The following is a 23,943-nucleotide window of genomic DNA, read 5'->3' on the forward strand; positions in this document are numbered from 1 at the left end:
ATCTGCGCCTGTTCAACGCGCCACTCAAATCTCCCCAGCTCTGGCTGGCCTCCTCCCCTTCGCCCCGCCCCCTTTTCCTCTGGGATTAGTCGCTGCTTTCAACGCCGCCGATTCGTCAAGGATCCCAGGCCAGAGCAGCTGGATAGTCGTGGTGAAGTCCACTCTCCGGGGGATGCGGCCAAACTCCAGGCTCACTGGGCCGCAACTCTTGAGCTTCATAGGCCGCCGGCCGAGGCGAAGCCGCTATCCTCGGCCCCGTGGGTCTCCCGGAGTCGCCCGTGGCGAAAGTGCGAATGTAGAAGCTGTGCCCGCTGGGCCTCGCGCAGGTGGCGGTGGTGTTTGGTGCGCGCGCCGGGGAGGTGGTGGTGGGGGGGCGCCGCCGCCGCCACCGCTGCGGGGCCGGGTCTCGCGCTGTCGCCGCCGCCGCCGCCTCGCGCCGCTGAGGTGCCGCGCGGGGTGGGGGGAGGGGGAGCCGCTCGCCGCGAGCGGGTGAGTGGGGCCGCGCCGCGCGTGCGCGGAGATGGGGGGGGCAGAACGCGCCGGGGCGGGAGGAGAGGGCAGCGGCGCGCGTTTCCCCCACCCCCCCGCCCGGATTCAGGGCCGAAGCCGGGTCTCGGGCTCGGTCTCGCGGTGTTTCCAACGCCCCGAAGAGGTGCCACTTCTTGACCAGAGGATCGGGGCGCGGGGACGGGAGCGGGTGTGTGGGAGCGGGAGCCGGGCTTGGCCTGGGCCGCTGGCCGGTGAGGAGGCGGGAGGGGGCGGGGCCTGCCAGGGGGCGGGGGAGGGGTCTTGCGCCGAGGCCAAGTGGGGCGCGCGCTAGGGAAAGCGGGAAGGTAAGGGGGCGCGAGATGGGCCTGGGGGCCAGAGGGGAGAGTTGGGAGGTGGAGAAAGGATGGGGTGTTATGGTGAAAGAAGGTACTTGGGAGAAAATCTGGGGGAGCCTCCGGTCATGGTGAGTGAGGTATGGAAGCTGAGGTAATGAGAGTTACCTGGAGTCGGGGCTAGTCAGTGAGGGGCAGCAAGGGAGTTGGGCCTAAGTCGTGAACCCCTTTGCTTATCCCTCTTTCCTTGCAGTGTAAATGAGCAAAGATGGATCAGGAAGGTGGGGGAGATGGGCAGAAGGCCCCGAGCTTCCAGTGGAGGAACTACAAGCTCATCGTGGATCCTGCCTTGGACCCTGCCCTACGCAGGCCTTCTCAAAAGGTGTACAGATACGATGGAATCCACTTTAGTGTCAACGTGAGTGTCCCAGGCCTTCCCCAGATCTAGGGAACTCAAACCCGATCTTCTGTGTTACCTCTGCTCGTCACCTAGAACTTGCCTTCTTTAAAGTGGACAACCAGAACCCAGCTCTTTTGCTCGTGGGACTCCAGAGGGGCTGTAGAGATCAACACTGTGGTTTCACCTTGAGCTGTCTCTGTGTTCCTGATTATTTTCCTAGGACTCAAAGTATATACCAGTGGAGGACCTCCAAGACCCCCGTTGCCACGTCAGGTCCAAAAACAGAGACTTTTCCCTCCCAGTCCCTAAGTTTAAGGTACGTTTCTGCTATTCTCTTGGTGTGGTGGCCCTTGGAGGGTGTGGAGGATCCATCCTGGTAGTCTAGTCTTAATGTAGCATAGGGAAAGGGGGTTTTCCTAGTGAAAGAGTAATAATAGATTTAGTAATCTCTGAGGTTGTGAGACTGAGTTGTTGTGGACAGGAGGTGTGTTTATTTTCTAGAAAGGTATAGGTTAGGTGTCTAGAAAAGGGTGTTAACTTTTTGAAGGGTGAAGACAGGTCTAGCTGCTACACCAATCATTGTACTTCTAGACTGTCCATAGTAAAATGTATCCTGTGTGTTACCCTAATTTCTCAGTTAAGGGGAGTGACAGCACCAGGGACTCCATCCCTGGAGTCCTCTGTTCCTCTTGCTTACTCTGTCTTTTTTCCTCAGAGGATTCCCATGTCTCTGTCCAGGCAGGGTACTCATCAGTCCTTGGAGGACTGGGTCTAGAAAACTGGTGGTTCTTAATCTCCTTTGTTAACTCTTTCTTCTTCCTTTTAATAACTCACTTGTGGGGTTCCCGCATCCCTTTTTTTTCACTTTGTATACTTTTCCTGGACAGTGTCTTTCCCATCCACAACTTTGACTATTACTGAAGTGTTGATGACTTCCAGATCTCTTGAAACTCCAGACTTATTTGCCTGGTGGAGGGACAGCTCCATCTGGAGGCCCCACAAAAATTTCAAGCTCAGGAGATGTAAAATAATTATCTTCACCCGCTTCGTCCAGCTTTTCTTTCCATTTTCCTTTTGCTGTTGAATGGCAACACCGTGTACTCAGCTGCACAAGCTAGAAACCTGGGTGTCATCCTATGGTTCTTCTGTCCTTAATCTGTCACCAAGTCGTGCTGACTCTTTTTCTAAACACATCTCTTTTTTTTTACATTAATTTTTCTATTTCTGTTCCCGTTCCTTTAATACAGAGTCTTATGTTCATTTCCCCTGATTTCCCTGCCTCTGTTCTCTTCTCCATTTATTGCTGTCATTTGTCTCTTTGGTTTTACTGTCATCTTATTTTATTTTTGTTGGCAAGTCCACATTGTTTGTGCATTGACATGTATGATTACTAGTCTGGCCAGCCTCATCTCTTGCCTCGATAGTGCATACCTGTGTTCTCTCATACTGTGTGCTTTGGAGTTTCTAGGCAATGCCAAGTTATTTTATAGTCATGTTCCCTACAGGTCTTGTCATTATGGTGAACTTCTGTTTATCCGAAAAGTCCAGTATGAATGACACCACCTTTATGAATTTTTTCCTGCCTCCTCTCTGAGCAAAGGTTTTGTCCTCTGGGCTCCCAAACACCCTGTCCTACACCTTTGTTGACACTTGTGTCAGGTTGTGATTGTGCGTGTCTGTTTGTCCTGTCTACTTTTCTGCATAAAACTCTCTTTTCTCCATCTTTGTATTCCGAGTGCCCCGTCCTTGGGAATCACTTAGTGAAAGCTGAGCTAGTGAATTATTTCCATATAACTGGTTCCTTCTATGAATGTTTAGTTCTCACTTTGTACATTTCTTTTTCTGGTTCTTGCCATCATTCTGTGTAGAGAATTCAGGGAAGAGAGGGGTCAGGATAGATGTATCCTTTATTGGGACCCCCTTCCCTATCCCCTTGCCTCTTGATTTCCCCATTCTCTCCCTCTTAGCCTCATGGATCTCACTAAAGTTTCCCAATGGGGCAAGGCGTGGTGATCAGTAGTGAGACCCCAGACTTAACTCCTGTCCCCTCCACAGCTGGATGAGTTCTATATCGGACAGATCCCACTGAAAGAAGTGACATTCGCAAGGCTGAATGACAACGTGCGGGAGACCTTCCTGAAGGATATGTGCCGAAAGTATGGTGAGGTGGAAGAGGTGGAGATTCTTCTCCACCCCCGTACTCGCAAGCACCTGGGCCTGGCCCGTGTGCTTTTCACCAGCACTCGGGGAGCCAAGGAAACAGTAAAAAACCTCCACCTTACCTCCGTCATGGGCAACATCATCCATGCCCAGCTCGACATCAAAGGTGAGGGCTCCCTCACCTGCTGCGCAGGGTTGGGTTCTGACAGAGATAGTACGCACAAATGCCTCTTGGGGTCCGGCAAGTAGTCAGGTCTGTGTGATTTCTCCTCTGAAACTCTTGGGCCACGTGTTTCTTTCTTTCTTTTTTTTTTTAATTTTTTTTCTCACATGTTTCTTATGTCAGAATTTTATAGAGAGATTATGGTACAGGTACGGGCCTTTGTGTGTTGTCTCTGGCAGGGTTGGGGCAGCTATGGTTTAGTGTATGACTGTATTTTGTGAGAAACAATCTGAAGAGTCACACTGCGTAGGATGAATAAAAACGATGATAAATAGCCTCAGATCAGGTTTGGGCACCAAGTTCTAAAAAACACTGGGTTTTGAGTTTTTCTGGTTTTCAAATTTTAGATGGAGAATTAGGGACATATATAGGTGAGTGATGGGCTTCCTTGGTAGCTCAGATGGTAAAGAATCTGCTTGCAATGTGGGAGATCCGGTTTTGATCCCTGGATTGGGAAGATCCCTTGGAGAAGGGAATGGCAACCCACTCCAGCATTCTGCCTGGGGAATTCCATGGGCAAAGGAGCCTGGTAGACCACAGTCCATAGGGTCCTAAAGAGTCAGACATGACCGAGGGACTAAGCAGCAGCAACTTAGGTGAATGAAGCAGCCTGGACTTCTGCGCTAAGTAGCGGTAGGGAGGGGTGGGGACTGTGGCAGCTGTGGCATCTGAAGGTGGTAGCTATTAGCTGACACTAGCCAATTTGTACATGGGGCTGAAGAGTAGCAGATTTTTTTTAAGCCCAAAATCTAGTTTTTTGTGTGAAATCTCGTGGGTTTTGTTTTTGTTTAAAATATTTATTTATTTGGCAGTACCCGGGTCTTAGTTGCAGCATGCAGGATCTTTAGTTGTGGCATACAAACTCTTAGTTGCAGCATGTGGGATCTAATTCCCTGACCAGGGACCAAACCTGGGCCCCCTGCCTTGGGAGTGCATAGTCTTAGCCACTGGACCACTGGGGAAGTCCCAAACTAGTGGGTTTCTCCCTTACCCTTCCCAATACGTTAAGTGAGTGTGTAGGGCAAATAAATCACAACGGTGGGCTGAGTTTAACCTTCAGGCTGCCATCGTACTGCTGTAGTTAATAGGACGAAGAGGATGGTGGGGTCCAGCTTGAGATGACTGGGTTTGAATTCAGGTTTCACCACTCTGTGCAGGTCAGTTTTCTTTAAGCTTGTACAACAGAGTTATGGATGCTTTTCTCTGCTGGTGATTGTCAAACATAGTAACAGACATTAGAAGTATTTTTGTAAACTATTAAGGGTCACTTGATACGTTGTTTGTAGTAGCTACCGAGTAGAGACTAGGTAGCAGAACTTAAAGGCCCTAGACTCCAGGAAATCTTAGCAAATTGAGGCCTGAGAAAGAAGTGGGAATACAAAATCTGAAACGAGTTGTTCCTCCATCTGACTCCATCCGTTCCCATTCTCTTCCATCCAGGTCAACAACGAATGAAATACTATGAACTGATAGTCAACGGCTCCTACACCCCTCAGACGGTGCCCACTGGGGGCAAGGCCCTGAGTGAGAAGTTCCAAGGCTCTGGTGCAGCCACGGAGACGGTGAGAGGCTCATAGTTGGTGACGCCCTCACTCTACGGGCTTGGTACTTAGACACCAGGGGCAGGCTTTGGGCAGTTCTGGACTTCACTGTTAAAGTATTAGAAGAGCCAAAGAAAGGACACCTCACTGCTTTCCAAAGCCGGGGGTTGGGGTTCCTGGTTTGGTGAAGGTCATGTTGTCAAATGGTGCTTGATCTCTTCTCGATTCTCCCTGCCGCACTCTCTTCCCCCCAGACTGACTCCCGCCGCCGCTCCTCGTCTGACACAGCTGCCTTCCCGGCGGGCTCGGCTGTGGTGGGCACTCCCGGCAACGGCACCCCCTGCTCCCAGGACACAAGCTTCTCCAGCAGCCGACAGGACACCCCGTCTTCCTTCGGCCAGTTCACCCCTCAGTCCTCCCAAGGAACCCCCTACACGTCTCGGGGCAGCACCCCCTACTCTCAGGACTCTGCCTACTCCAGCAGGTGCAACGGAAAGCCCCTCTGGGACCCTCAGATGTGGGGAGCTGCCTGGGAAGAAGGAACCCAAAGTCTCAAAGAGGGAGTTGGGAATAATTGGTCTTGGTTCCTTGTGGATTCAGCCAACACACCCCGTCCTCGGGGAATTTACTCTGTGACTAGGAACCCAACAGCCATTAGATCTCCTTTTGGGGGCAGTGTAGAGGGCTTTGGGTCCTGATGGCCGGGGCGGTGGGGTTTGGTCATACAGAGCTGACTCCACTCACCGCTGCACGTTTCCTCCAGCACCACTTCAACCTCCTTCAAGCCCCGGCGGTCAGAGAACAGCTACCAAGATTCCTTCTCCCGCCGCCATTTCTCCACCTCTTCGGCCCCCACGACCACCTCTGCCGCCATCTCCGCCACCACTGCAGCCACCGCCGCCGCCGCCTCCTCTTCTTCCTCCTCGTTGTCTTCGTCCTCTTCATCGTCCTCTTCTTCCTCGTCCTCTCACTTTCGCAGTTCTGACTCAAACTACCCAGCGTATTACGAAAGCTGGAATCGCTACCAACGCCATGCTTCCTACCCACCCCGCCGGGCAACTCGGGACGAGCCCCCCGGGGCTTCTTTTGCTGAAAATACCGCTGAGCGCTTCACACCATCCTACACCTCCTACTTGCCCCCCGAGCCCAACCGGCCTGCTGACCAGGACTACCGGCCTCCTGCCTCCGAAGCTCCGCCCCCAGAGCCTCCAGAACCTGGTGGAGGGGGAGGCGGCGGGGGGCCCAGCCCCGAGAGAGAAGAAGCTCGAACCTCCCCGCGCCCAGCCTCACCTGCCCGTTCCGGCTCCCCAGCCCCAGAGACCACCAACGAGAGCGTGCCCTTTGCTCAGCACAGCAGCCTGGACTCCCGCATTGAGATGTTGTTGAAGGAGCAGCGTTCCAAGTTTTCCTTCCTGGCCTCTGACACCGAGGAAGAGGAAGAGAACAGCAGCACGGGCCCGGGGGCTCGGGACACAGGGAGCGAGGCCCCTTCTGGGCCGGGTCACGGGCCCTGCACACCCCCTCCGGCCCCGGCGAGTTTTGAGGATGTGGCACCTACAGGGAGTGGGGAACCAGGAGGTACCCGGGAGTCGCCCAAGGCCAACGGACAGAGCCAGGTGAGTTTGGGGTCTGCCCACAGAAGTGCCTGGGATCTGGGTGAGCAGGCTTGGGCCTAGGGGTGAAGGATGGGAACTGGGCAAGGGAACAGAGACTTGGGGAAAGTCCACGGAACTGGCGGTAGCCTCCTGTGACCGTCCTCTGCGCCCCACAGGCTTCTCCATGCTCTTCTGGAGAGGACATGGAAATCTCCGACGACGACAGGGGCGGCTCACCCCCTCCGGCCCCGACACCCCCCCAGCAACCTCCACCCCCTCCGCCGCCGCCTCCCCCGCCCCCTCCTTACCTGGCTTCCCTTCCCCTTGGTTATCCTCCCCACCAGCCTGCCTACCTCCTCCCCCCACGACCCGATGGGCCGCCGCCTCCCGAGTACCCCCCTCCTCCTCCACCACCCCCCCACATCTATGACTTTGTGAACTCTTTAGAGCTCATGGATCGACTCGGGGCTCAGTGGGGAGGAATGCCCATGTCCTTCCAGATGCAGACCCAGATGTTAACTCGGCTCCACCAGCTGCGGCAGGGCAAAGGATTGACCGCAGCTTCAGCGGGTCCCCCCGGTGGGGCCTTTGGGGAGGCCTTCCTCCCATTCCCACCCCACCAAGAGGCAGCCTATGGCCTACCATATGCTCTGTACGCGCAAGGGCAAGAAGGCCGAGGGGCATACTCCCGGGAGGCCTACCACCTGCCTTTGCCCATGGCAGCCGAGCCCCTGCCCTCCTCAGTCTCAGGAGAAGAGGCGCGGCTGCCCCCCCGGGAGGAAGCAGAGCTGGCCGAGGGCAAGGCGCTACCATCGGCAGGCACCGTGGGCCGTGTACTGGCCACCCTGGTCCAGGAGATGAAGAGCATCATGCAGCGAGACCTCAACCGCAAGATGGTGGAGAATGTGGCCTTTGGAGCCTTTGACCAGTGGTGGGAGAGCAAGGAAGAGAAGGCCAAGGTGAGGGCCAGTGCCTGGGACTGGAGAGACCAGGGCTCCGTTGGTGGAAATAGACCTCTGGCGGCTTCAGGCTTCACAGTTTAGAAAAGAGAGGTGGTCAGGGCGAGTGGAGAGACTAGGCGCTCAGTGGTCCATAGAGCTGAGCACAGGGGAGTTGGAGGGTACACATAACAGTAGAAAACGTAGGAATCAGAAGAGCTTTGTCCTGGTTCCACCACTGCCTTGTGGTAGACAAAGCCCTTAAATCTCTCTGGGCTTCACTCTTCAGTGTCTCCATTTGTAGAGTGGGAGTAATAGCAGCAGCTTTGTAAGATTGATAGATGGAGTGAGTGGACTTTTGAGAAGGTGCCTGTACAGGGGCTGGTGGAGGGAGGTGTGGCGTAGATGTATGTCAGATGGAGAAATGAGTGGACGCCTTTCTGTATTCCTGGGGCCTGGGAGTAGTTCTCAGGCAGGAGGCAGGAGGGAGCGCCTGGGTTCTGGGGCTCAGTCTTCCTTCTGCTTGCAGCCATTCCAGAATGCAGCTAAACAGCAAGCCAAGGAGGAAGATAAAGAGAAGACAAAGCTCAAAGAGCCAGGCCTGCTGTCCCTCGTAGACTGGGCCAAGAGTGGCGGTACCACCGGCATCGAAGCCTTCGCCTTTGGATCAGGATTGAGAGGGGCCCTGCGGCTCCCTTCTTTCAAGGTACCCAGAACTATGATCTTGCCTCGTTGGGTGGGGAGGGAGTTGAAAGCGGAGTTCCCTTCCTTAGAATAAGGGTGGTTGGGAACCATGAGTGTTTGGGTTTTAAATGGCCCAATCTCTTTTCATCTTGTAGGTAAAGCGAAAAGAGCCTTCGGAAATTTCAGAGGCCAGTGAGGAAAAGAGGCCCCGGCCTTCTACTCCAGCTGAGGAAGATGAAGATGGTGAGTAGGTCAGGTGAAGGAAAAAGGGGGAAACAGTCTGCTTAGATTCTAATGGCCTTCCCTGGTGGCTCAGATGGTAAAGAATCTGCCTACAATGCGGGAGACCTGGGTTTGATCCCTGGATAGGGAAGATTCCCTGAAGAAGGGAATGGCTACCCAGTCCAGCATTCTTGCCTGAAGAATTCCATGGACAGAGGAGCCTGGCAGGCTGTAGATTCTGATAGAAAAGCAAGAGGCAGGGGTGAAGGGTGTGAAGGTGTCTTGAGGGCAAGAAACCAAGTGAAGATTTGAAACAAAGTTATAATAAAGTAGCTCTTTGAGATGTGAATTTAGATAGACTGTCCATCCAAAGTTACCATTTAATGCTTAAGCATGCTTGCACCCTTCTTACCCATCTGTCTTAAGTCTGAGCTATATAGCTTGACAGCTTCCGTGGCTGGGAAACTTCCTTTCTAAATCTGATCTGCTTCCCTGGAGACCTGTTGACTTTAGTAGGGGGTGCTGCCCCGAGACTTTTTTGGGCCAGATATTAAAAGAAATCACCTCCCTCTTTCACCCAGCCCAGAAAAAGATGAAAGATAAATGGGTCTGGTGTGTCTAAAACTGTGTGAAGTGTGAAGGAACTCTGCAGTTTGTGTGTTTCTCTGCTGAGCCTCAACTTCTTGTCTATAAACAAGGTCTGCGTGGTGGGACTGTAAGAAAGGCCGGTGGAGGTGTGTGCAGAGTTCCTTTCACCAAATGGGGCTGTTACTGCTGGTGGTAAATTGCACTGCCTACCCCTCTTCTGGGCCTAGATGCTGAGCGAGAGAAGGAGGTTGGAGAGCCAGGCCGTCCGGGGACCAAGCCCCCAAAACGAGATGAAGAGCGAAGCAAGAGCCAGGGCAAGCACCGCAAGTCCTTTGCTCTGGACAGCGAGGGGGAGGAGGCATCCCAGGAGTCCTCCTCAGAGAAGGTGAGGAGCCGGCATTCTGAGTTCCTGCCGCCATAGCCAGCTTCTCTCTGCACTGGGGCCCCGGTGGCCACGCTTCCTAGAGGACCAGCTGTCCTTCTCCTGTTAATTCCCAATTATCCCTTTCCCTAAGGATGAGGAGGATGAAGAGGAAGATGAAGAAGATGAAGAGCGTGAGGAAGCCATGGATGCTGCAAAGAAGGAGACAGAAGCATCAGACGGTAAGCATCCAGGGTGTGCAGGTGAATTCTGGGAAGGGAGAGATTCACCCACCCATCCAGCCCTTCCCGTGCCGTGTGACCCGCCCACTGATGGACTGGCCGTCATTGCCTTCCCCACAACAACTGCCTTTTAGCCTCATTCTTTGGAACCCTTGGGCCACTGCAAACAACACCCAGAATACTCCCTCCTGCTTTCCTCAGAAACAGGCCCTCTCATGAAGACAACCTAGCACAGCCTATTTCTCTTCCCAAGATGAAGGGGCTGCCTTCTCCTGCGGCCCCTGCTGCTGCCACGCCATGCCTTTCCCCCTTCAGGCACTGCTCTTCCCTTAAGGCTGGGCCACCGAGCTCTGTCAGCTTCTTCCCCTGCCTGCTGCTGCTGTCACTGAACCCAACTCTGTTCCTCAGTTGAACACGTGTCTATTCTTCCACATTTACTGAAACCTGGGTACATGGGTCAGTCTCTCTCTTCATTCCTTTCTTCAGAAATAGATGCTGAGCCCCTGTTCTGAGCCAGGCACCGTTCTAGGTATTAGGGACGTAGCAATGACCAAGGCAGAGGTGCTTCCTGCTTTTCTGAAGCTGGCGATTAGCCTGAGGGGAGGCGGGCACTTGACAAACAAGTGGACAAATAGCAGCAGTTGCAGTGGAGAGGCTTGCTTTGAAGAAAATGAACTAGATTAGTGGGGTCAGGAGGAACAGGCTCAGGGAATGGGGGAAAGATGGGCTCTGTTATAGCTGATGGTGAAGAAATGCCTCCTAGTGGTGCCATTTCAGAGGCCAGAATTGTAAGAACGATGGTCTGAGAGCCTCCCTCTGAGGAGAGTAGAGGGCAGAGTCATCTGCTAAGAGTGAGGGGTGCAGACCCCTTCACATCCATGTGGTCACCAGTTCCTGTCAGTCTTACTGCCTCAGTATCTCTTCCAAGGGCACCATCGTCTCTTACCTATGACATCCCCACTCAGCCCCCGGGTCTGCTGGGTGAACTCTTCCTTGTCCTTCTTGATGTCAGCATTTCCTTCGCAGAGATGCCTTCCCTGATTTGATCCACCAGGCAGAATCCGGGCCTTCCCATTGCTTGCACCGTGACCCCCCCCCCCACAACCAACCCTTCATACTGGAGTTTATCACACTGTAGGCAAATTGTGTGCCTCTCCAACTCCTTGTGGCTAGGAGTCCCCAGCACCTAGCACAGAGCCTCACATATCCCTAGTAGTGACTCAGTGAATGAACCCACAGCTTAACTAAGTGAGGGGTCTTCTCACCTCGCCTGACTCCCCCTTCTGGATTTCCAGGCGAGGACGAGGAAAGCGATTCGTCCTCCAAATGTTCTCTGTATGCTGACTCAGATGGTGAGAATGATAGCACGTCGGACTCTGAGAGCAGCAGTTCCTCCAGCTCCTCGTCTTCTTCATCCTCTTCGTCTTCATCCTCGTCCTCCACCTCCTCATCTGAGTCCTCCTCGGAAGAAGAAGATGAAGAGGAGCAGCCAGCAACCATACCCGCAGCATCGTCGCCTCCCAGAGATGTCCCCACGCCCCTGTCAGCACCGGCAGAGGAGCCCGAGCCAGAGCGGGTTGAAGACTCCCCAGTCACACCTCTCCCCGAACAGGAGAAATCTCCTGCGAGACCTGCAGGTAGGTGGTGGGGAGCTGCTGTCAGAGTCTTTGTGTATGTGTGTGTCTGTCTTCATGGGAACGGTGGGGTTGACATTTATTAATTGTATGCATACGTGTGACTTCGTTGGAAAACATGCAAAGTTGGCCAGGAGTCACCTTCTCCTGTCACTCCTCTCTTGGAGACATTTATGGCCTGACACGCTCAGATCACACTGCCAGAAACCATTTTCTTAGCTGTACCCGGTGTTTGGCTACTAAAAACAGAATGGTCTCTTCTCAAATAAGTTAAGGAGAGGATTCCCAATTTAGCAAATTTCTCCTTCTCGTTTTTTCTTAAGCCTCTTCCTTAATGTGCAGTATATACCTGGGTTTAAATGGACAGATTGGATAGGTGATAACTATTAACAACGTGAACTCAGAATTTAATTCTATCTTTGCTTTTCTTTGTGGATTTGTACGTTCAGTTGTCATTTTATATCACACATGTAATATATTTTGCTGAGTGAACTGTTGTTTTAGGCAGTAGATACTTATTTATTGAATGGGGATGAGGGATAGGATAAGTGTGCACAACAGGCCCTGTTTTCACCCTCGTGAAACTTACCATCTGTAGGAAGAGACATTTAGTCTCTCCTTAAAAAAATAATTAAGAAACTCTGTGACTACAAACTGTAAGAGCAATGAAAGAAAGTCTGGGTACTTAGAGAACCTGAGCACATCTGTGAGGAAGTCTTCCCTGCTGAAGCACCACTGGGCTAGAATCAAGCCAAGGCAGGCAGGAGAGCGTGTGCAAAGGCCCTGAAGCAGAGGAAATGGCGTGCTCGAAGATAAAAAGGAAAGCTAACCTGGAGAGTGAGAGTAAGGGGGAGCTAGGGTAGCCTAAACTGAAGAGATGAGCAAGGGCTGAGTCATGGGAAATAAATAAGCCTCTCTAGGAATTTGGGCTTGATGTTGAGGGCAGTGGAATGCCATCAGAAGACTGACGTGATTATATCCATGTTTTGAAAAGACACAGGGCTGGGAAAACTTGGAGAGGGGCCAGAGTGTATGCAGGGAGATTAAGAGGCTATTGCAGTAAGTAAGGTAAGCAGTGGTGGTAATTTGGGTTACTCTCATGACGGAATTAACTCAGTTTTCAAGTAGAAATGTGTGTGGCCTTCCAGAGATCTCATTCGAACCTTGTTGGGAATTTGTGGTCTGAGACAGGCAGTGAGCACAGGAAGACCTTTCAGCATTGGTGCACTCTGTTCTTGTCCAGATCCCGTGAGAGGAGGAATCGAGGCATTGATTAACCCTAAGACACCTTTCAGCCTCTTGAAGTCCTTGGGTGGCAGAAGAGCTGATGAGGTCGCAGGTCAGGGGGTATTAATCGTAGTACTCTTTGGGAGGGTAGGAAGAAAAAGCGGATGTGATCAGATCTACATGTCAGGAGGATCATTTTGGCAAAAGTGGGAGGATTTCTAAGAGGTGAAGAAGGAAGTGGGACAGCTCCTGAGAAGGTTTGATGGGATGCGGGTAAGCGAAGGGCCTGAACCAGAGCAGGGTGGTTACAGTGAGGATGGGATGCAGGGGGCGGAAGTGGGGAGGAGGGTTTGAGAGAAATTTAGGAGCTAGAACCTCTCGGTTAAACTACTTACCAGGAAAGGAAACTCAAGGAAAACCAGAACTAGGGAGAAGTGTGATGCATTTAATTGGGGTCAAGTTTCATGTGCCTCTGGGACCTCCAGGTAGGAACATTCAGTGGGCAGTTCAATCAATAGATCTGAAGCTCTACACCTGAAACTGTCACAACCTTGTTAGTCAACTGAACTCCAGTATAAAATAAAATGTTAAAAAAGAATAGATCTGAAGCTCTAGAAAACAGTAAGTGGGAAGTGCAATAGGTATGTGTAAGTATGGGTGTGAGTACATGTGTATACCTTGGAAGGATGTATGGAATGAGAGAAAGGGACCAGAGCCTAACTGTTTTATAAGAGATTGTGGGCAGAGTGGAGCCAGAGGAGACTGAAAAGGAATGACCAGAGAGGTGGGAAGGAAACCAGAAAGCTCAGGGTATCAAAAGGAGAGTATGGCCTGTATTTTTGGAAGGCCTCAAAAGGAAAAGCGAGTGTTGGATTTGTCAGTTAGGAGGTCACCAACTTATGAAATTGATAAGGTTACCTTATCAATTTCAGTAGTGTGGCTCAAGTTAGAAGGTGTTAAGGAGTGAGGGCAAGTGACAGATAACCATTCTTTTGGTAAGGGTAAGCTATGCTTGTGGAAGAAGAGAGTTGGGGGGGCGTGGTACCTAATGTTAGTGAACGTTTCTCGAGTAGGTCCCGTGTGCCAGGCTCTAGGCCTAGTGCACTGCAAATATCACCTCATTTACTCCTCACAGCATCCCTGCTCCTCCCATTTTACAGATGAGGAATGTGAGGCTTAGTGAGATGGTCAAGGCTTCCCAGCTGGTATTGAAGAGATGACAAGAAAGTTCAGGGTTGATGGAGGGTTAGTTTTTCAAAGTAGGTGAGACTTGAGTGTGTTCATACATTGAAGGGAAGAGAGAGCAAGTGGAGGGACCAAGAGAGAGAGGAATACTTGCTGGAGCGGCCCACCTGGGGAGGCGGAGGATGGACTCTGTAGGTCAGATGCAGATCTCTCTGTAAATAGGGAGACGGGAAGTTGTGGGGTCTTAGCCTAAAGGCCACCTTTTCCTCTCTTTAGTAGGAAGGCAGGACATTTCTTTTTACTTTATGTGTGTGTGTGTAATTTATTTATTTGGCTCTGCTGGGTCTTAGTTGCAGCACTATGGATCTTTAGCTGTGGCATGTGAACTCAGTTGTGGCATGTGGGATCTAGTTCCCTGACCAGGGATTGAATCTGGCCCCTTGCCTAGGCAGCACAGAGTCTCAGCCACTGGACCACCAGGGAAGTCCCAGGCAGGACGTTTTTGAGCGTGAGGGGGCACGGGTGGAGCCTGGAGCGTTGAGGTTGATGAGGAGAGATGGAGGAGGAGGAGAGATGATTGGGTGGATTCCAGGTTAGGTAGAGGTAGTGGAAGGCTTCAGAAAGTAGCGTGATAGGAGAGGACAAAGCGAGGGCCCCTATGATCTGAAACGACCAAGAGTGAAGTTAATTTAGGGGGAAAGTGATGGGCTGGAGGATGATAGAACAGGTATGATGGGGTGAAAGGACCTGGAGAACTGTGGCCAGAGGGTAGGGGTCAGAGTCACAGTCTGAGGTGGAGGGGGGTGATGAGGTCAGGTGTGGGATGGTGGAGGGTAACTGAGGATGAGTGACTGAGAATCTGGTGAATAGGTGGGCTGTCAGAGCCCTCTAGGTAGATAGATGGCAGAGGAGAGAGAGGAGAGGAAGATGAGGCCTTTAGAGAATGGTAGGAGAATCTGAGCTACCAGGGACGACTGGATAGAGTCCTGTGTGGTCTGATGGCCGGAGCCTGAAGAGGACTGGTCTGGTGGATTCCAAGGACAGGGGCCTTGACACCTTTAGACCTTGACTTTCTTGTCTTCCCATCTGGTTCATTCTCTGCTGCACATGGTTGTTCTCTCCTATCCATTCCAGCAGAATATGTCTGCCCCCCAGGCAGACCCCCTCCTATCTTGAATCCTTATCCCCCGGGAAGTTTCTCGTTGGGTTGGCTTGGGTCACACAGCCATCAGTTAATGCTGGCCTGGGGGCAGGAAGTGGGGTAGGTCATACAGTGGAAACAGTGGCTTCTGGGAGTTGTATCGAGTGGGCAGGTACCCCGAAAGTTGTCTCCCAGAATTCTGAAAGGCATGGCCAGCTTTCCTTCAGGATGGGGAGCAGAAGGGAAGTCTCTGGAAGAAGCTGCGTTGGGGGAGGGATTGGGTTTTCTCTAGAACCAGGCTGCCAGGGGCACAGTAGGCTAGGGTGGGAGGTTGGGGCAGAGGAGAGGGCTGCCCTGGAGCATGGGAATGGATTAGACGGAGAGGATTTGTAGGAACTAGGGGACTAGAGACCAGCACCCAGGGCCTCACTAGCTTCAGAGTGTGGGTTGCTCCTGGCTGACAGCCCGGGGGTGTCTGGAGCCTCGACAGACAGGAGGCTGGGGGCATGTTGGTTGAGGCAGTGGAGGCATGTTGATCACTGCTCAGGCCAGACCTGGTGTCGGCTGCCCTTGAGCTCTGTGGATGGTAGAGTCAGATGTGCAGCCACGGAGTTGCAGGCCAGGAGGTGCAGAGCTGCATGGAGCAGGAGATAAGATCCCAAACTCAGATCCCAGGCTGCCCTGGGGCACAGGCCTTGTGCTGCCACTTGCTAGCTGTGTGATTGGGCAGATTATCAACCTCTCTCTGCCTTGACTTTGTATCTGTAAGATGGTTTTAATAATAGTACTCACATCATTGGGTTGTTGGGAAAATGAAGTGAGTATTTACTATAGTGAAAGGCTTGAATTACTGCTTGACACAAAATACTAGCTATTAATCTAGTGCAGCAAATTTGAAGCTGACAGTTGAGAGCCACCAGCCTTCTGGTTCTGAGAGGAAGACACTAGCACTACCTGAGGAAACTGGGTAAGTCTTCACAACGGTAGTGGCCTTGAGCTGGATTCAAAAGCTGTGTGCAGGCTTTCTGGATGGGCGAAAGGAGTGAGGTATTCTGAACAAAGGGAGCCATGTGAGCAAAGGGCCAGGGCCTGAAAGACCGTGCCTCTTGAGTGGCTTCAGCCTAGGATGAAAGGGCAAGGCCATGGACTGGCCTCACAGGGATGGGTCAGGTCTGCAGGACAGCCCCCGGGAGAGCACTGTGCCTGAGCAGCCGCAGCTCGGGGGGTCCCCACCGAGGGGGGATGTGCTTCCTGTCCCGTTAGCCAGGAGAGATGGGACCACCTGCTCGCTCACTCACCCCTCATCCTGAGGACCTTAGTCCACTCTCAGCCTCTTTTTTTTTTTAATGTATTTATTTTTTAATGTAAGTATACTTCACTTACAGTATTATATTAGTTTCAGGTGTACAGCATAGTGATTTAGCATTTTCACAGATTATTAAAAGTTATTACAAGAGAATGGCTGTAATTCCCTGTTAATATAGCTTTTTCTATTTATGTAATTGACATGTAACGTTGTATTACTATTTTATTTTAGACAAAGAAGTTGCAGGTTGGAGGAGGTTAATACCTGTTTATTTTAAAAACCTGCACAAGTAATACATGAGCTCTCTCATGTTAAAAAAAAAAAATCAGAGAATACAGAAAAAGCAAAAGCCCCACCCCATTTGGCACAACCCTACCACCCCTGGCGGCCCCAGTCTCTGTCCCAGTGTCCTCCAGTGGTAACTTCCGCCAGTGCTGAAGGTGCCCTTCTTGACTTTTGCAACGGCATACGCATTTGTATATGTACATTTAGAAAAGGTTCCCAAAGCCAAAAAAGTGTAATTTCATTGGCGTGAAGGAAAAGCCCGAATAAAGTGCCACCTCAGCTCCTTGAGGGGGACTTCCTGACCCTTCTCACTGGGGTGAGACTCCAGTGCAATTTATAAAGCCTTTTAATACAAGATTCAATTTCTTACACTGTATATATATTTTAACCTCACAGAACAAAGAATATTGTTTGTGGTCAAAATCATGGATACTTTAATTCTGGGCAGATCTGGGCAGTTGCATCCTGATTACAAAATGCAGTTGGCAAAAGAAGTTGTCTGATGTCTGTCTGATTGTTGGATGAGGTTCTGTCACCACCAGTCTTGGTTAAAAAAAAAAAGACTAGAGTCTAAGAGTTAAGTTTCCTCAGAGCGCCACCCCTGCCCTTCAGAGTTTGGGCTGCCCTGTGTTTCTTGTGATTGTCTCCTTGGACTAGAAGTTCTAGAAGGGCTTCAAAGGTGTTTTCCTCATACCTGACATAGTTAAAAGTAAAGTCGCTCAGTCACATCTTACCAGGCTTCTCCGTCCATGGGATTTTCCAGACAAGAATACTGGAGTGGGTTGTCATTTCCTTCTCCAGGGGATCCTCCTGACCCAGGGATCGAACCCAGGTCTCCCACATTGCAAGCAGATACTTTACCATCTGAGCCACTAGGGAAGCCTTCCCATAGTTCAGTTCAGTTCAGTAGCTCAGTCGTGTCCGACTCTTTTGTGACCCCCATGGACTGCAGCATGCCAGGCCTCCCTGTCCATCACCAACTCCTGGAGTTTACTCAAACTCATGTCCATTGAGTTGATAATGCCATCCAACCATCTCATCCTCTGTCGTCCCCTTCTCCTCCCGCCTTCAGTCTTTCCCAGCATCAGGGTCTTTTCCAGTGAGTCGGTTCTTCACATCAGGTGACCAGAGTATTGGAGCTTCAGCTTCAGCATTAGTCCTTCCAATGAATATTCAGGACTGATTTCCTTTAGGATGGACTAGTTGGATCTCCTTGCGGTCCAAGGGACTCTCAAGAGTCTTCTCCAACATCACAGTTCAAAAGCATCAGTTCTCCAGCGCTCAGCTTTCTTAATAGTCCAACTCTCACATCTCTACAGGACCACTGGAAAAACCATAGCTTTGACGAGACGGACCTTTGTTGGCAAAGTAATGTCTCTGCTTTTCAATATGCTATCTAGGTTAGTCATAACTTTTCTTTCAAGGAGCAAGCGTCTTTTAATTTCATGGCTGCAGTCAACATCTGCAGTGATTTTGGAGCCCCAAAAAATAAAGTCTGTAACTTTCCATTGCTTTCCCACCTATTTGCCATGAAGTGATGGGACCAGATGCCATGATCTTAGTGTTCTGAATGTTGAGTTTTAAGCCATCTTTTCCACTCTCCTCTTTCACTTTCATCAAGAGGCTCTTTAGTTCTTTGCTTTCTGCTATGAAGGTGGTGTCATCTGCATATGTGAAGTTATTGATATTTCTCCCAGCTGTTTTGATTCCAGCTTGTGCTTCATCCAGCCCAGCATTTCTCATGATGTACTCTGCATATAAGATAAATAAGCAGGGTGACAATATACAGCCTTGACGTACTCCTTTCCCGATTTGGAACCAGTCTGTTGTTTCATGTTCAGTTCTAACTGTTGCTTCCTGACCTGCATACAGATTTCTCAGGCGGCAAGTCAGGTGGTCTGGTATTCCCATCTCTAAGAATTTTCCACAGTTTGTTGTGATCCACACAAAGACTTTCCCATAGTGCTCAGGAAGTGTTTGCAGAAGGTATGAATGAGCAGATGCAAAATCCCATCCCATCAGGGGAACCCCTCTTAATGACAGGGCAGGTGGGAGAGGCTGGAGTGTCTGGCGGAAGGTGAGGAGCGTGGGCGGCTGGGGTGTGGACTCCCAGGGGAGGCTGGCGGGTTGCCTGCCCCCAGCGAATTTCCATCATCAAATCCATCTGATCACTTTGGCCGAGAAGCTGACACTTGCCCTTCCTTGTGCTTCCCTCCCCAGGTTCCACCGAGGAGCCGCCTCCCAGTGCACCCCAACCTCCGCTAGAGCCAACTGGTCCAGCTGGACCCCCGGCCCCCACCCCCCGCCCTGACGAGCGCCCCTCCTCTCCCATCCCTCTCCTGCCCCCACCCAAGAAACGGCGGAAAACTGTCTCCTTCTCAGCGGTGGAGGAGGCACCGGCCCCAGAGCCTCCCCCCGCAGCCCCACCACAGGTCAAGTCTCCCGGCCCTGCCTCCCGCAAAGCCCCCCGGGCTGTGGAGCGGACCATTCGCAACCTGCCGCTCGACCACGCCTCTCTGGTCAAGAGTTGGCCGGAGGAGGTGTCCCGAGGAGGCCGGAACCGGGCTGGAGGCCGAGGCCGCCCCGCCGAGGAAGAGGAGGCTGAACCGGCCACAGAAGTGGACCTGGCCGTGCTGGCTGACCTGGCCCTGACCCCAGCACGACGCGGCCTGCCCACCCTGCCCACCGCCGACGACTCGGAGGCCACGGAGACACTGGACGAGGCGGAGCGCCCAGGCCCTCTGCTCAGCCACATTCTCCTGGAGCACAACTACGCCCTGGCTGTCAGGCCGCCGCCGCCGCCCCTGCCGCCACCCTCCACGCCTGCCCCTCGGCCCCTGGAACCCGTTCCGGCCCCTGCGGCCCTCTTCAGCTCCCCGGCAGACGAGGTCCTCGAGGCCCCGGAGGTGGTGGTGGCCGAGGTGGAGGAGCCAAAGCAGCCGCCACAGCAGCAGGAGGACGGGGAGGAGGAGGAGGAAGAGGAAGAGGAGTCGGAGTCATCGGAGAGCAGCAGCAGCAGCAGCAGCGACGGCGAGGGCGCCACTCGGAGGCGGAGCCTCCGCTCGCACACCCGGCGCCGGCGGCCGCCCCCACCACCGCCCCCGCCACCGCCCCCCACCTTCGATCCCCGCAGCGAGTTTGAGCAGATGACCATCCTCTATGACATTTGGAACTCGGGCCTGGACTTAGAGGACATGAGCTACCTGCGGCTGACATACGAACGGCTTCTGCAGCAGACTAGCGGGGCCGACTGGCTGAACGACACCCACTGGGTCCAGCACACCAATATCCTGAGCCCCAGAGGCTGGTCTCCTCGGGACAGGGAGATGGGCCTGGGGGTGGAGGTGGGGTCCTCCCTGGGGTCGCTGACCAGGCACTGGCCTCCTGCGATCATTCCTGGGCCTGTGTTTACGTCCTTCCCTGGCCCATTCTCTGCCATGTTCAGCTTGGGTATTTCTCCTCTGGCTACCAAGTAACCATTTCTCTCTGCTTCATGCCTGTTTTTTGCCTTCTGAAGTTTTGGTGGCAGAAAAGGTGGAGTCTAAGACATTTCTGTCTGTTTTTCTGTCTTAACAGTGAGTAAGCTCAGGACTTCCAGCTAAGGCCAGTCACCCGTTCCATGGGCTGGGACTGGGTGGGGGGACAGAGGGGAGCAGAGCCCCAGGGATCTGACTGGGGAGCACCCCGTTCTCTTCCTTGACACCCTGCACTCACCAACCTGAGCACTCCAAAACGCAAGCGGCGGCCCCAAGATGGGCCCCGGGAGCACCAGACAGGCTCAGCCCGCAGCGAAGGCTACTACCCCATCAGCAAGAAGGAGAAGGACCGGTATCTGGACGTGTGCCCCGTCTCGGCCCGGCAGCTAGAAGGAGCAGATACTCAGGTGAGGCTCTGCCTGAGCACCTGCCCAGTGGCAGCATCTTCTTTCCGTGAGTTCTCATGTCACTTACCTCCTCCCTGGCCTGCTCCTCGTAGGGGACTAACCGTGTGCTTTCGGAGCGCCGGTCAGAGCAGCGGCGGCTGCTGAGTGCCATCGGCACCTCTGCCATCATGGACAGCGATCTGCTGAAGTTAAACCAGCTCAAGGTGAGGGAGGAGTGGGAGCTGAGGAGGGCAGGGGCACTGTGGGAAGGGGTCATCATGGAGACCCCTGGGGTGGTCCGGGCACGAGTGGCCAGAGCACTTCTGGCCCGGAGATCTGAGGAGTGGCCAGTGGCTGGGTTGAAGGGGATGCCCAGTGGCACAGTCTGCCTTCTGCCCTCTAGTTCCGGAAGAAGAAGCTTCGATTCGGCCGGAGCCGGATCCACGAGTGGGGACTGTTTGCCATGGAACCCATCGCCGCTGACGAGATGGTCATCGAATACGTGGGTCAGAACATTCGCCAGGTGAGGCCCCACCCCTCGCCCCTGACCTGACGCGAGAACCACGCAGCCTTTGGGTGAAAGCCCATGCTCTCACCTGGCTCCCAGACTTAGCCAGTGACACCTGCCTGTTTTGTTCCCCTTCCTTCCTTCAACAACTGGTCATGGATCCTAGTAAACTAGCTTCCCTGGTGGCTCAGCAGTAAAGAGTCTGCCTGCAGTGCAGGAGACGTAGGTTCCATCCCTGATTTGGGAAGATCACCTGGAGAAGGAAATGGCAACCCACTCCAGTATTCTTGCCTGGGAAATCTCATGGACAGATGAGCCTGGCAGGCTGGGGTCACAAAGAGACACGACTGAGCAATTAAACAACAGCTAGTAAACTAGATGTTAGTGATCCAGCACGAAATAAGACGAATATTATGTCTACCTTAAAGAACATCACAGTTCAGTGGGCAAGACAGGTACTGAACAAGTAACTCCAATAAAGACTGGTGCTTGGTTGATATGAAAGGAGATGTTCAGGGAGGCAAGAGCAGTAGGGTGACATTTAAAGCAGAAGCTGAAGGATGCTGAGGCATTCCCAGGCCTGAGTAAGAGGAAAGGATGCTCCCCAATGTAGGAGGCATATGCAAAGGCCTGGAGGCAGGACAGTCTTAGGAGCAGAGGAGGTCAGTATGGTCACTTGGAAAACTCGGGCCAGTGGCAGCAAAGTGAGGCCAAGGGGCCAGTGGAGGCCAGATGCCACAGAGCTTGGGAGCCATGTTAATGAGATTGGGCTGTTGGTGAGAAAAGTTACCTTGAAGCAGTAAGCAGGAGAGGATTTGGAGGTTAGTAAGCTCCATCTAACTGCTGAAGAGAGAACTAGGTGGGGCTATTGCAGAGATCCGGGCTGATGGTGGGGGTGGCCTGGACAGGCAGTGGGTTTCAGGTAGCTGGCAGAACCAGGCAGCCAGTTGGTTCTGAAGATGGAGGGCAAGGGCTGAGGCAAGACAGTTTCTCCAGGCACTGCCTTTAGCAGCTGGGAGTAGGAAAGGCTGCCAGGGAGGAGGAGGAGCGGGTGTGTGGTCAGAGGCCTCTGGTCAGGACAGTGCCCAGGGGATGTCTCATGGGTGACGCCCAGCAGTTCCACTGAGGTGGATTTTGGCTGGAGGTAGGAGTTTGGGAGGAGTCCCCCCACTTAACTGGCTGTTGAAGGCCTGGAAGAGAGTGAGTTTGCCCAGAGGGAGAGTGCAGAGGGTGAGGGTTTATCGGGCTGTTTACTGGGAAAGGAGTTACTCCTCCTCACATGAGAATGTGGGCCCTGATGCAGACAGCGGCAGCTCTAGGTCCCGACGTGAAAAGAGGGTCCTGGGAGAAGAGATGCATAGGGTTCAGTCCGTGAAATAGGCACTGTCATTTCAGGAACCATCCCAGCCCCTAAGAGTCTGGGGGCTCCCCCATGGATCAGGCAGACCCCCCCTGGGAGGAGCCAGTGGCTGCTTCTCCTGCCCCGTGGCCAGTTCATACTTCCCTGGGTCCTTCCTCTGGGTGCCTCTGTCATGACAGCAGCCAAAGGTATTGGGAGGTGTTCATCAGAGGAAGTCCTAGAAGCAAAGTCAGAAGTCAGCGCCTTGGGGTAGTGGGTGCTGGAGGGAGATCTGTGGATTCAGGACAGGCCGGCGTGGCTCCCGGGCTGGCAACTGGGGGACCGTCCAGACCCCTGATTGCAGGGGCCAGTGGAGTCCAGCCTGGCCTGGCAGGAAGCTGAGGGGCAGCCCCCTGACCATCACCCCCTGTCCCATTAGATGGTGGCCGACATGCGGGAGAAGCGCTATGTGCAGGAGGGCATTGGCAGCAGCTACCTGTTCCGGGTAGATCACGACACCATCATCGATGCCACCAAGTGCGGCAACCTGGCGAGGTTCATCAACCACTGCTGCACGGTGCGCGGGCGGGGCCGGGCAGGGCGCGGGGGAGGGGACAGGGCGGGAGCTGGGGGCGTGGGGGGCGGCCGCCACTGACGCTGCCCTCGGCCCGCAGCCCAACTGCTATGCCAAGGTGATCACCATCGAGTCCCAGAAGAAGATCGTGATCTACTCAAAGCAGCCGATCGGCGTGGATGAGGAGATCACCTACGACTACAAGTTTCCGCTGGAAGACAACAAGATCCCGTGTCTGTGCGGCACGGAGAGCTGCCGCGGCTCCCTCAACTGAGGTGGGGCAGGACTGGTGCCCTCACCCCTATTTATTCCCCCTCGCCACCCCGAGCTCGCAGCGCTCCCAGCCTTAGTGGGCTCAGGGGGGCCCACCTGCCCCCTCTTGGAATGCGGGCTTGGGGACCCTGAGCCCAGCGAGGGGGCCTGAGTCCCTTGAGGCACCTTCTGCGGGACCCCTCTTGCCCCTGCCCTCCCTCCCATACCCCCCAATTTTTTTTTTCTTTGCGGAGAAGAAGCTGTAAATGTTTTGTAGCTGCCAGCAGCTGTTTCCTGTGGAAACCTGGGGTGCCGGCCTGTACAGATCCTGTTCTTGGGGGGCCGCCCAGCCCCCATGCTTTGTGTTAATGGGGACTCCCCCTCTGTGCCCTGAGTGCACCCCTCCCCAGTTTAGGGGTCTCTAGGGGGCAGTGGCCATGTTCTCCCCCTGGAGGGGGCCCTGCGCCCCCAGTCCTGGGGACTCCGTGCCTGGAACCCTGCCTCATCTTCTGTTCCTGCCAGACCCGTGGGTCACCCTCCCACCTGGTGTCTGGAAGCTCTGGCTTTGCCAGGCCAGGATGGTGAGGGGCAGGCCCTTCCTGTTGGGCTGGACTGTACATATGTTAATAGCGCAAACCCGACGCCACATTTTTATAATTGTGATTAAACTTTATTGTACAAAAGTGCTTGGTCAGTATCTTTGGGAAAAGGGTGGGATGGGGATTGAGGACAGAGGGCGGGACAAGCAAAGATCGTGGGGGAACAGGTGGCCTGCAGTTTGGGGTGGGAAGAGGGGCTTTGGGGCCAGAGCCCAGACCTGCAGACTCAGCCCCCATCACTTTGGGCCACCTGATA

The 23,943-nt window shown here is 53.4% G+C and overlaps 1 protein-coding gene across 7 annotated transcripts; it reads left to right on the forward strand.

Annotated features, from left to right (window-relative positions):
- Nucleotides 1-41: 41 nt before the first annotated feature.
- On the forward strand, nt 42-23,767 carry SETD1A (SET domain containing 1A, histone lysine methyltransferase). 7 transcript variants are annotated; one of them, XM_065924686.1, is made up of 19 exons: nt 42-342; nt 1,075-1,239; nt 1,442-1,537; nt 3,277-3,547; nt 5,045-5,166; nt 5,400-5,629; nt 5,909-6,761; nt 6,917-7,699; nt 8,208-8,384; nt 8,518-8,605; nt 9,400-9,557; nt 9,688-9,775; nt 11,071-11,412; nt 18,774-19,838; nt 20,264-20,436; nt 20,529-20,639; nt 20,819-20,938; nt 22,702-22,839; nt 22,937-23,767. In XM_065924686.1, exons 2-19 carry the CDS (start codon nt 1,090-1,092, stop codon nt 23,108-23,110), a joined length of 5,139 nt encoding a protein of 1,712 aa, XP_065780758.1. In that variant the 5' UTR covers nt 42-342; nt 1,075-1,089; the 3' UTR covers nt 23,111-23,767. The 7 variants fall into 7 exon arrangements, with proteins under 7 accessions (XP_065780758.1, XP_065780757.1, XP_065780761.1 ...); XM_065924685.1 differs by having other exon boundaries at nt 42-326; XM_065924689.1 differs by having other exon boundaries at nt 42-287.
- The last annotated feature ends 176 nt before the right edge of the window (nt 23,768-23,943 follow it).

Source organism: Muntiacus reevesi, chromosome 2 (assembly GCF_963930625.1).
Source record: "Muntiacus reevesi chromosome 2, mMunRee1.1, whole genome shotgun sequence".
Classification (NCBI taxonomy): domain Eukaryota; kingdom Metazoa; phylum Chordata; class Mammalia; order Artiodactyla; family Cervidae; genus Muntiacus; species Muntiacus reevesi.